The sequence below is a fragment of the Alosa sapidissima genome, chromosome 5 (assembly GCF_018492685.1).
Source record: "Alosa sapidissima isolate fAloSap1 chromosome 5, fAloSap1.pri, whole genome shotgun sequence".
Taxonomy (NCBI): Eukaryota; Metazoa; Chordata; class Actinopteri; order Clupeiformes; family Clupeidae; genus Alosa; species Alosa sapidissima.
The window spans coordinates 22,366,242-22,378,728 of NC_055961.1; the positions used below are offsets into that span (position 1 = coordinate 22,366,242).

At 38.1% G+C, this 12,487-nt stretch overlaps 1 protein-coding gene across 1 annotated transcript in view; it reads right to left on the bottom strand.

Moving 5' to 3' along the window:
• The window catches only part of ttc3 (tetratricopeptide repeat domain 3), a 38,896-nt gene that overhangs the window by 19,504 nt on the left and 6,905 nt on the right, over positions 1 to 12,487 (bottom strand). Inside the window, exons 4-15 of the mRNA XM_042091993.1 lie at positions 12,203 to 12,362; positions 12,027 to 12,108; positions 11,884 to 11,940; positions 9,562 to 9,691; positions 9,351 to 9,445; positions 8,093 to 8,187; positions 7,847 to 7,909; positions 7,703 to 7,757; positions 6,300 to 6,462; positions 4,357 to 4,414; positions 4,173 to 4,266; positions 243 to 279 (exon numbers count right to left, since the gene is read on the bottom strand). Of these exons, the coding sequence (XP_041947927.1) occupies positions 243 to 279; positions 4,173 to 4,266; positions 4,357 to 4,414; positions 6,300 to 6,462; positions 7,703 to 7,757; positions 7,847 to 7,909; positions 8,093 to 8,187; positions 9,351 to 9,445; positions 9,562 to 9,691; positions 11,884 to 11,940; positions 12,027 to 12,108; positions 12,203 to 12,362 (1,089 nt within the window). The remainder of the gene's footprint in view (positions 1 to 242; positions 280 to 4,172; positions 4,267 to 4,356; positions 4,415 to 6,299; positions 6,463 to 7,702; positions 7,758 to 7,846; positions 7,910 to 8,092; positions 8,188 to 9,350; positions 9,446 to 9,561; positions 9,692 to 11,883; positions 11,941 to 12,026; positions 12,109 to 12,202; positions 12,363 to 12,487) is intronic.

Consider the following 12,487-nt stretch of genomic DNA (forward strand, 5'->3'; position numbering starts at 1 on the left):
GGGTATTTGTATGCTTTGTTGTTTTGTATGCTATGCTAGAACCAGACATACACCAATAATGAAAGAGTAGTACACCGATTGCCTTTGAAAAAGTTATGACATTAGGTGGAGACGGGACTAACCGTACACATAAAATATTTCCCGAGTGACAAATCTGATCCGTCAGATTTTTGATCCCCTTCATTACTATGCTTTAATTAATTCCCATAATGGACTGAAAGTTGGGGAAAAAATCATACTACCAGGATAGCCTTCACTGCTCATCAGGTCCTGTCCTTCCTAATTCGGTACATAAACAAGACATAAGACAAGAAGTAAACAACATTCTCAGAAACACTGTTGTCAGTCTTGGGGGTCTAATGAAGTCAGCGTGACGAACAATCAAGTTGGAGTAGGAATGTTCTCGACAGTAGTAATTATACAGTAAAAAGTTTATCACCACATACTTGATAGAGATGTCATATTAATAACAGTAAGGAAATTCTTAGATTCTTAGACTTCACAGAGTAACTTAAATAGAAATAAATAGAATTAAGGGGCTTGCTTTTTGTCTGGCTTTGTTGCTGACAGAATCATACACAGTCAAAACAACAAAGAGGATTGATTGAACATTTTCTGAAATTTGTCACTATTTATGGGTGCCCAAATCAAGGGTTTGTCTGGTTATGTGGCTGATTGGATCATTAGCGACCACAGCAACAAAGAGGAAGAATGTGTTGCCATTTCTGGGGGCCTGCATAAAGGGTTTGTATGGCTATGTTGCTGATCGGATCATAAATGGTGACAGCAACGAAGAGGAATGACAAAAGAATTTGTTGATAGAGAACCCATTATGAGTGTGGACGGGAGTGAGTCTGGGATGCCAGACACTAAGGTTGAGCCTTCTGGAGGTGTTGTGGGCCTAATTCAAAGAAACACAGATGAAGAAACATGCCTGCCTCACAACCACAGTGAAATCCTCACGAAGGCTGCATTGTTGGTGATGCTGTTTTTTTTGTGCGCAGGCTGTTTTGTTGGAGGTTTTGTTTTTGTTGCTTTCGTTCTGTGGTCGGGCATTCAAACTACTGGCAGCACATGTGGTACCATAAAGGAAGGCCGTTAGAGATCCTCAGTACAACATGCAGCACGCTTGAGATTGGCGCCAGACAACTAGGCATTACCGTGAGTCATGTTGTGTAATGTTAAATAGGCTTGTTTGTTGATTGGCTCACTCTCCTATATATATCTGAAATTACTGATGACTCGTGGGTAAGTCGGTTTACAGAAAGTAATGCACATTCGAGTTGGTACTCGTAATGCACCTCGTAAGTGCATTACTTTCTGTGAACCAAACGCAGCAGAGTCCATTATCCCACTTATACCACTGTTGCCACTTGCATTGTGCTCATTTGTCGTTTTAATCGCTAAAACTGTCTTGTTTGTAGATCTACTTTTCACCACATATCAACTCATTTTTCAACTTGCAGGACAAACTGCCATTACTAGTTATAAATGGATGGTTTCTATGGCCAAAGGCCAGTCATTAGTTCCATCTCTCTCACAACTGAACCTCCCAAGTACTCCACAAAATCCTTGTGAAAGACAACTAATTAAACCAACATATAGCCTAGCTTCTGTAATAAAACAAATGCCATTTGATATGCTACAGCAGAAGACCATAATAATAAGTATAGTATAAGTATATATACTCTTTTGATCCCGTGAGGGAAATTAGGTCTCTGCATTTATCCCAATTCATGAATTAGTGAAACACACTCGGCACACAGTGAACACACAGTGAGGTGAAGCACACACTAATCCTGGCGCAGTGAAGCACACACTAATCCTGGGGTTCGAACCGGCAACCTCCGGTTACAAGTCCGAAACGCTAACCAGTAGGCCACGGCTGCCCCAATCAACACTAATAATGCAACAGCAATCATGAATATTGTATCTTCGTTGTAAGTCCTTCTTCCATGCTTCTTCTTCCAGAGAAGTCATTGATAAGACTTGAAAAACCTGATTCCCACAGTATATCACTTTCAAGGGATATCATAGACAGGGGATTCAATCTGCTTTGGCCCGTAGTGGATCACAGTCTATTTTTAACCAGTCCCAGTTTCGTAAAAAGAGCGCTCTCCACAGCGCAATGTCAACATTTGGAAACACTGACTGCAGTTTCCTTCCTCTCAAGACCTTGCAGAGGTGTCCTGGTCATTATGGGTTTCCTTAACAAACTCTCTGAATTGCACTCCTCCACAAAATCTGCCAAGATCACCAGCATATTTTTCCTGGAAATGTGCAGTTTTGTCACAAAGATCTTGCAAGGGCATGGATGATCCACAGGTTTGCTGAATGTTTTTGTAGGAGTGATATCTCCACTCCAGTTCTGCAACAAGGCGATAAATTATAGCAATAAACACTGTTGTTCTAAATGTCTCAGCCTGATCGCTCATAGTCTGGTTCTGTTGATTCATCTGCTTGTGTTTTTCTTTTTCTGTGCCTCTGTGTGTCTGCTTTTGAGAGACAGTTGGAGACTTGTTTTTTGCACTACTGAAATTTCCCAAAATCATCCTGAAGGCTGACCACATAACCCCTCAATGAGCTAACCTAGTTGACAGCATTGCATAAATCCAGTTCCACTGCCTGCAGAGCAGCACTAGTTCTGTGAAAACGTTTGATGTATGTATTGTATGTTGTTCTATAGGTTGTTCCATAGGTTAAACAAGAAAACATTTTCTAATTGTTCCATCTTTGAGTTGAGTGTCTTAGCTTCACACTGTTCTAATAGCGACTCCTGAATGTTCACATAGTTTTGGTGAAGTGCTTTTGTTACTAGTGGGTGTGCATCTAGTATCAGAGAGACTTTTAAGAGTCTCTATCCTTTGGTTTTCATTAGGCTCCAAACCAGCTGTAATCGTCTACCAACGAGGTGTGGATTTGGAAGCAAAATTGAAGAAAAAAAGAGTCTCAAAGCAGCTGTTGACACTGTTGATCCCAACTAAATTGCGAGTGTATGCAGCGCATGGTACCCATTCAATCAAGGGGTTAAAACCAGATACCAATAGGTTTTCAATGGGTGTGCCTCGGGCTAGCCATGCAAATATCACTGTTTTACACCATTTACAAGGCTCAAAGTAGCTCCACACTTCATTGGTAGACTTCCGAGGGCCCTGACATTTAAAACGAGACATTGAGAACTTTGAAAAAGCACTGGTAGTTTATTTACAAGACGATTTATACAGACAGTACTTTCAGGAAGTTTACCGTTCGCCGCCATCTTGAATTTAGTCACGATAAGTCGAGCGACAAGTATGAATGAACAGGTAGATAAGGGATCAGATTCCAAAAATAATTCTGTGGAAATGCATGGATTCCAGTTGCTGCTACTGGAAGCGGAGATCTATGTGAAAACTCGCCAGATTTTTCCTTTAATGGTAGAGCTTGAATATTCGGGTCGTGGAGTCCCTTCAGAAACAGTGGGTAGATTCAAGAGGTTACAGGACGACGTAGTGGTTGGAGGACCATCATGGCTAAAGTTGTCATTGACTGTTGTGGTTGACGGTGGTGGCAGTGGCACATACTGTTGTTCTTACAGGGGTTTGAAGAGATGGTCCCTCCCCAGAGCTAGCTGCAGCTCCAGATAGCATGTTATCTGTGGCGCTATCGGTATCATCATTATTGTTAATGTCCCTTGTTTCTTGATTTGTCCGTCTACTGGATTCAGCAGGCTTAGAAAATCCTGTCAATTTAGGGATTTTTTTATTTTGTTTTTCTTTAGTTCTTAGGGGGGGCTCAAAAGAGAAAGGCTACAACACTTTCTTTCCATTATTTTCTCACTAAACTGTATGAATGACGTATATTTTGAAAACAAATTTGACTGCTATATTTACCTTATCAGCGTCTTACTACATCTTTAAATATTTATTTTGCGCCATGTAAATTTCTCTTATGTAAATTTTAATGAATTATTTTTTTTTTTTTTATGGACAATGCTCCGCCCCCCCCCCCGCACGCTGGCACGCTGGCACACGTGCAGCCATATCTAGCTATAGTAATAGTAATAACATTTGTTTTGTGATCAACTTTTTAAGTAATAACATATTGAATAGTAGATTTCAAATTACAGTGTCCTTGATTGAAGTCATCCGCAATAAGAATCAAATTTTACAACTTGGACCACAGTACGTTACCTCTTTTTCTTTGGTCAATTCATCATTCATTTGTTCAGGTTCACATCTGGGCTCTGCATCACAATGCTGCTCTGTGTATGTAGCACTGTGAGACCTGTATTTTCAAACACATTTTAATGAGGATAAACTTAGCACAAGGCCAAAGTGTCTGCTTATTCTGCTTCAAGCTTTGCAGAGAACCAACCTTTTATTTGAGGTTTTCATCATTCCAGTCCTCTTAGGTCTTTCTGGCTTTTCTTCATCTACACAGGAAAATAAATCAACATGTTCGCTATAGATATTGCTAATTTGATGGTAAATGAACTTGTAATCGGCGAATCTTTCGACTAGCATAGTTATACAGCATAGACATAGTAGTGAGTTGCTACCGAGAAAACCAGCCATGCAACTTCAAGAACGGCGGCCCAACAAATCTTGCAAGAATTGTGAAACATCTACAGTGGCCAAAAATACCTAAACCTGCATAGTGTGCCTTTAATATGATTATTTTATTATATGCTTATATGCATATACCCAGGAGACAAGAATTTCTATTTTTCAAATTGGCTCTCAGGGGGCTATTCTGTATATCAGGACACCTATGAAGTAGTTCTGGTTAAAAAAAAAAAAAAAAGGTTTAATAACCTTTCCATATCAATGCTCTGGAGACTTTTGAATGGTAACTATAACAACCACCACAACCAATGGTTCACAAACATTGTTCATCAATAGCAGCTGCTACTGTAAGTGTGTAGTCATTCAGACAATTGACTGGACTAAATAAACACATTCTCTCATTTTGCCAAGTGATGTAAATGTAATTAATTCAGTGGTTACATGATTATGTGGTTACTATATCTAGAAGGTGTCCTATTATACTGAACCCAGAGAGTGTGTGTGTGTGTGTGTGTGTGTTGTGGCGTATGTCATGGAGCCTTCACCATGCACGCCCATTTTCTTTAACAGCCTTTACCCATTTCTCTTTAATAGTAAGTTATCTCTATCCTTTACTATGCAAGAGTAGGCTTAAACAGTTTTCTAAACTTAAGCTGATATCTCTCATATTCTCTCTTTTATAAACGTGATATTTTTGCTACTTGAATCTTAAACTTTTCTTGTCCCTATTGATTATTAGCCTGATTGAGTAAACGTCATTGGCTGACTAGGACGACTCACTAATAGTAGCGGCTCAGAGGCTCGTAAACTTGGGATGACTGGTGTCCAAACGGATTATAACGTGGAACTTGGCTACCGAAGCACTTGTGGACTGGGGGTGTTGCTCTGCGAACTGGCTCTCTCTCTCAGGTGACTAATTGCTGCACACACGCTGTTTAATCAGCCTGTTTTGTGGTCGACGTTTCTGTATCCTTGTCGTAGTCTGTGACTGAAGATACAGACCGTAACGTTTTCTCGGGGATTCAGATACTATACATAGGCTTTTCTACACTGGAACGTTTGCTCGGGAATTGAGAGACTATAAATAGATTCTTCAATATCGTAACGTTTTCTCGGGGATTCAGATACTATAGGCCTACATAGGCTTTATTTCACTGGACGTTTTCTCAGGGTCTGATGCTACATACTGACTGAAATTATCTTCCCGGTGACTGACGAATCAGTCACTAACTAACTATCACTATCTAACTTTGAAACGTATTATGTGATGAATGTGAGTTGTGTGGGTACTGCTTATGAACATGAGCCTGGGGTTTTGTGGGAATCGTATTGATTGCGGACTCAATTGTTTGACTTCTTTTCATTATTATTATTTTATTTTTATTAAATTGAGTTATCCCAGTGATGGAGTTCTGCTTCACAATTACCTTATTTCTTTTCATATGGGTCTTGTCAGTATTCCCCTGCTGATGATTAAAGCTTTTTGTTAATACACTTGGTATATGATTTACTCTGTCTCTATTGCTTTTCCTGAGATTTACCTGAACTAGCTGTACAGGTTTAGCATTAGCCTAGTCCCTTCTAGCTGCTGTGTTAAATATGGTAGAGGTAGTGGTCTTTTTATGCTATTTCTTTCTGTGACACTTTTTGTAAGTGTCTGGCGCCCAACACCCAAAAATATGTTTTCCTTCTAAAGGCCGCTATACCGCTACAGTGTGTGTGTGTGTGTGTGTGCGTGTGTGTGTGTGAGACCTTTGCTGTCTTCCATGTCCAGTAAGAACTTGGCTCTCTGTCGCTCAAGTTCTTTCATGCCCTCCTCATCAGACTGGCAAAGAGTATGTGCCAACTCATTGGCTTCCAGAGCCTTCTTGCGCTGTTCCAAAAGGAATAATGCCTCACAGAAGCGGTAGTGACCCTATCAAATACAACATTAATAGATGAGTTTACAAAAATGTTGCCTTGGATGATAAATACAGTGGCAAGAAAAGTATGTGAACCCATGCTAAAGTTGACTAAAAAAAAGAATAAAAAATGATCTTTTGGAAATTTAAAAATGAAAAAGAATGAGGAAAAATCCAACCTTTAAGGACACCAATTTTCTTTGTGAATTAATAATGTATCGTAAATAAATAAATGTTACATGAGGCATAAGTATGTGAACCCCTATGTTAAATTCCCATAGAGGCAGGCAGATTTTTATTTTTAAAGGCCAGATATTTCATGGATCCAGGATACTATGCATCCTGATAAAGTTCCCTTGGCCTTTGGAATTAAAATGGCCCCACATCATTATATACCCTTCACCATACCTAGATATTGGCATGATTTTATTTCAGTTAGCCTATTAGCTGGTTTGATTTGCATTGAGCTCAATCTGCCTGCCTCTATGAGAATTAAACATAGGGGTTCATATACTTATGCCTCCTGTATTTTAAGAACATTTATTTATTTACGATACATTATTCATTTTTTTCACAAAGACAATTGGTGTCCTTAAAAGTTGGATTTTTCCTCATTGTTTTACTAAGGCATTAAGACGAATTTCCAAAAGATGATTTTGGAAATTGGTCTGGTTTTAGTACCATGGCACGTTTCCCCATCATCAATGTCAGCTTCATGTATCCTACAGACATTCTGACCAATTAAAGCAGTGAGATTCTTTATATAAGCAGGACATTTGTTTCCACTGTATAGAAATTAGCAATTTACATCACTTAGCAACTATATAAAACATTGTTCATTATGGTTGCCTTATGCTCTGCTGCTGCCATTTCAGTCCATTGGGGTTTTTCTCTTGTTAAGACAACACAAGGGTTAATTTAATTGCCTGATCATAAATGTAAAAAATTGAAGATTATTTTGATCCTAAAGTTAGCCATGACAATTTGGTTGTTTATAAACAACCAGCCAATTACATAACTTCAATCCTACAAATAACTTGATGTCCACATTGATAACACTTGTAACATTCATGTTGACTGGATAAGTTGTAACTCCACCAGAAAATGTATCTTTTATGTAGATTGTGCCTGTGCAGAAAAGCCCTAATACAAATTGGTCTTCCATCAAATGAACCAAAAGTAACTTAAAATAAGAGGAAAATAGTTGTAATCCTTTAATACATTCTGAAATACAACTTTTATGAGAATGCTTACCTTTGCCCAGTCTGGTTTTAGTACCATGGCACGTTTCCCATCTCCCATCGCTTTTCTGAAAGTGGTGAAGGTATAGGCCATTACAATCAAATACAAACCGCATATAGGCCTATATCAACATGAAACTGAAAGAGAAACACTTACAGATATTTTCCGATGCGAATAAAGCAAATGGCTCTATTTCCATAGAGCACATGATTACCTGGACTGTGGAAATAAAAGCAGAAATTCATGAATGAAGCAACCATGTCAATAATAATTGCCACCAAAGACATTATACCCTACCAGATGCAAGAGCCAAGAGCATCTTCATATTAACATTTACACATTAGACATTAGTGCCATATCTTACAGGGGAAAACATCAATTTAGTCACCACCTATTACTTACTGATGCTTGATAGCTTTGGAGTACCACCTCAGAGCCAGGCGAAAATTGTTTTTCCGATACTGGTCATTGCCTTTGTTTTTCAGGTCCTCGCTTTTCTGTTGAGTTTAAGACCAATGTTATCACCAGAAGACTACAGGTGAAACAGTGGTTCAACAAAAACAGTTTAAAAAATGTAAAAAATTCAACCAGGGCCCACGCACTTAGGTCTCAAAAATTTCTGAAAAAATTACCAGGTGTACCTATGTTACCCAGGAGACACACTGTAAAATTACTTTTATGTAAGATCAATACTTTCACAAGCCCATAGCGCAAGAACTAAACCATGTAGGAGGCTCAAATTTTGCATGCTGGTACATAAATAGGAATAGTATGTAGCAAAATCGTCACGTTTGGTCTGGATGATCTTGGCATGGTCATACAAAATTGTATTGGAAGTTTTGGCTGGGCTCTGTTTAGGCCTTCAGAAGACGTATTTGTACTCAACATAGGCTCTTGATTTATTTTCCTTATTGAGATAAGTAGAAACACTCACAAAAATCAATGGACAGAAAATAAATTCCTTCAGGGTCTGAGCAGCAGACCTCACAAGTCTGAAAAATCATTTTGGTTCTCATTCAGAGCACCCAAACACCTTGTGGGAATATACAAAAAGATTTGTTTTATATTTTTTTCTTTATTCTCCATGATCCCTTCTTTTTAAAAACACCAATTTGACCGGTCTTATGCAAATCTTTCTTTTTTATTTTCCACTCTGATCATGGGCAAAATGCACTATCAATGTTTTATACAGAGTTACCACAGTGCCACCTGTGGTTGTCAAGTCAAGTCAACTTTATTTCTATAGCACATTTAAAAACAACTGAGTTGAACCAAAGTGCTTACAAACAAACATAAAACAATGACAACGGTACAACAACAATAATAACATAACATGGGGGAGAAATAAATAAATAATTGAAATAATAAACAAATTGGTCAAAAATAAAATAAAGAATAAAGAGAGTGTGAGTGTGTGAGTGTGTGTGTGTGTGTGTGTGTGTGGGGGGTGGGGGGTGGGGTGGGGTATTAAGGTAGATTAAAAGCTTGGGAGAAAATGAAAGTCTTTAAGTTAGACTTAAAGACTTTCAGACGGTTGAATCTACTTTAGTCTGCCCTGGTTACTGGAGTGTCGTACATAGACTGATCATAAAGTAATTCAGTAGGCTATACAAATACAATTCTGTTAGAAAATTATACATAATTTGGTGAACAACTTTACCTCTTTTGACCAACTCTCTGGCTCTATAGAAATTTCTTCTTTCAACTTCAAAAGAACACTTTGACCCGCCACTGCTGCAGTTGTAAGAGGGGAAACTATTGAAGATACAATTTAAAACACAAGGTAGAGAGTTAGCAACAATACAGTTCAAGTTACAATTCTGCAATATGAGGTATTATATGGCTAAAAAGTTCAGCAAGGTTTGTCTTACATTTTCCAAAGACGAACCTCAGGACTTCATAGCGAATATATCGAGGGCCCAGCTTTTTAACTTTTCTCACAATATTGGGCTCTCCTGTCTTTGCCAGCCATGCAAGTGCCTCCTCTGTGAGGTCACTATCCTGTTCAGGTAACAGTCACAATATGAAATTCAATTTGACATTTCCTTTACATTACACAATGTAAGTGTACACAATATCAAACTAGTATATTGATATGGACCCTTTTAATCTGCTCCTAGAGAATTTCCGTTTCTACAGCCGCAAGAGAGCGCTCTAGGCTTGTGACTGGCTGGCTTGTTATGTTAATTTAGCCTATTCAACTTCCCAGGCACTTCACATGTTCAACACAGCCAACCACTAACATTTCGCTAATCGCTCGCATCTAGCTAACAAATTACACAGCAAAGGACAACAGCAGTTCAAAAGAGGGTAAGCAAACAAACATCTAGTCATCGTTAATATTCCACATCTGGCAGAAAGGAGACATCACAACAAACTGTGCAACCAGGAACTGACATTTTAATTTCCTTGTTATCAAGCTAACCAACATCAAGCTGGCTAAATAGTAAAGCTGAACAACTGTGCTACATTAACATACCTACTGGACACCTATTCAGCCTGTTGTTCTGTGTGCTATTGTGTAGTTGAATAACTTGCCTTTCCAGATTAAATGTCTGTTCTTGGTGTTGGATTTTGTGAAATTAATTTCTAAATAAGTGCGATATGTTTTTTTCCTCTTCATGAAGCATTTTTTGACTGATGCGACTTATACTCCGGAGCGACTTATAGTCCGGAAAATACAATAACACTTGTCACATGGCTTCTTTTAACTTCATTAGCTTATAAATATGTGGTTGTTATACATTACATATAGAGGTTTTGGGAGCGCTTTTCAACTCTGTCAGCTTAAACATCAACAGTGTTCAGTGTTTCCCACAGAATTGAATTCTATTTGTGGTGGTAGGTTTGCACAGTTAACTTGAATGCAACAGTTTTTAACAAATTAGCGCAGCGTGGTTATGATGCAGATTTAAGCACAATTTATCCAGTCGACTTTTATGCGAACAATTGCAGAATGTTTTCTTTAAACGTACATGTAGGTTTGTTGAGAGACAAGAGAGAAGGAGAGGCTGCGCTAAGGTGCACATAGCTCTACAATGAATGATTTCCATCCAATTTAAATAGTACAACATGGAAAATCATTGTGTGGTGGTCAGTGTTGATATTTGTGGTGGGCCACCACAAATAAGTCAATGTATGGGAAACACTGGTGTTGACGCCTGATGGAGTTGACAAAATGATATGTTTTTAATCTTCAGAGGCAGACAGAGTACACAGCTTCATTACTTGAGTAAAAGTACAGATACCCTTTGCTAAATTTTACTCAAGTACAAGTAAAAGTACAACAGTCAGATGTCTACTTAAGTAAAAGTACTGAAGTACTTGTTTTTAAAAGTACTTGAGTATCAAGAGTACAAGAGTAGCCTACAATTACTAAATATTGCATTACTACTGCCACAGTGCTTACATTTATGTACAGAAACGTCCTACATGGAGTTATGAAAAATGTTAATGTTAACACCTTGGAGAATGTTAAATGAATTGGAAGTCATTTTCATATTTTTACCATGTTGCCAGGAATGGGCAGTATTTCTAATACATGTATTTAAAAAACATATTTCAAATACAAAATACTATTTTGTAATTGAAACACTTGAAGCGAACTATCATTAACTTGTTCAGAAAATTGAAATAGTCTGGCGAGGTGGGGCCATAGGTTGGCACATTCCCGGGATGGACCTGCTGCGTCTTCATCCATTGTTTCGTCCATGGTTTCGTCTCTTATCTAAATCTGACCATGGAGTTGACTTTGGCGGAAAGCTGAAGGTGATTGCTGATTGGCTGTCCCAATCAGTGGCGCCTGCACAATCCAATCACGTTTGAGAGGGTTTCCGAGATTTTTCTTTTTTCCTTTTTTTTTTAGAAGTAGTAATGGGTACTCACGGTTATGGATAGAAATGTAGTGGAGTAAAGAGTACAATGTTTGCCTCTCAAATGTACTTGAGTAAAGTCATGAGTACTCCCCAAAAATGATACTCGAGTAAAGTACAGATCCCTCAAAATTGTACTCAAGTAAATGTACTCCGTTACTGTCCGGCTCTGTCTATCTTAACTATGCTTTGTACACTAAAGCCATTTAGTTTTTCCTCAGTAGCAAGCTGTCTCTATAACCTAAACAAAAATGTCAACATTTATTTTAAAAATCTAAACTACTGATAAAAACAAATAAATAAATATATATATATACTTACTGATATTTGAAAACAGGCACTCATTGGTATTAATTGCTTTGTTAGCTTGTCAGACAACTGTGGGGGAAATCAAAAGTAAAAACACTACTTAAAGCACAACAACCTAAAAAAAAAATAATTTTAAAAACACAGGACAACCATACCCATCCTCTCTCCATAGCACTGAGAATGCTTTCCAGAATTTCAATGCGCTCCAGTCTCTGTAGGCTTAAATCACTATTTACACTGACACAAAAAAGAAATGTAATTGTTAATTTATTGCTTTGACAGATTACCTGTGTGTGTGTGTTATAATATAGCACTATAATGTAATACTTACTTCGAGTCAAGAAATCCTGCCATGATACCCCATATGGTGGTGCTGTGCTCTTCCTCTTGTCGAAGTAAAATGTGCCACCAGAAAGTAGATATCTTCAACGTATGGCTCACTCTTTTTTTTAAATCACTAGGTAACAGATTCCATGCTGACAGAACTGCATCTAAAAAACACGGACAAAGACTACTTAGAAGAGGGTTTTTAAGAGATATGTGTCAGTGTTGGGAGGTATCAATGAGAGGTATTTTAACACTTACATTTTAACCTCCACTGGTCATGTAAATTCAA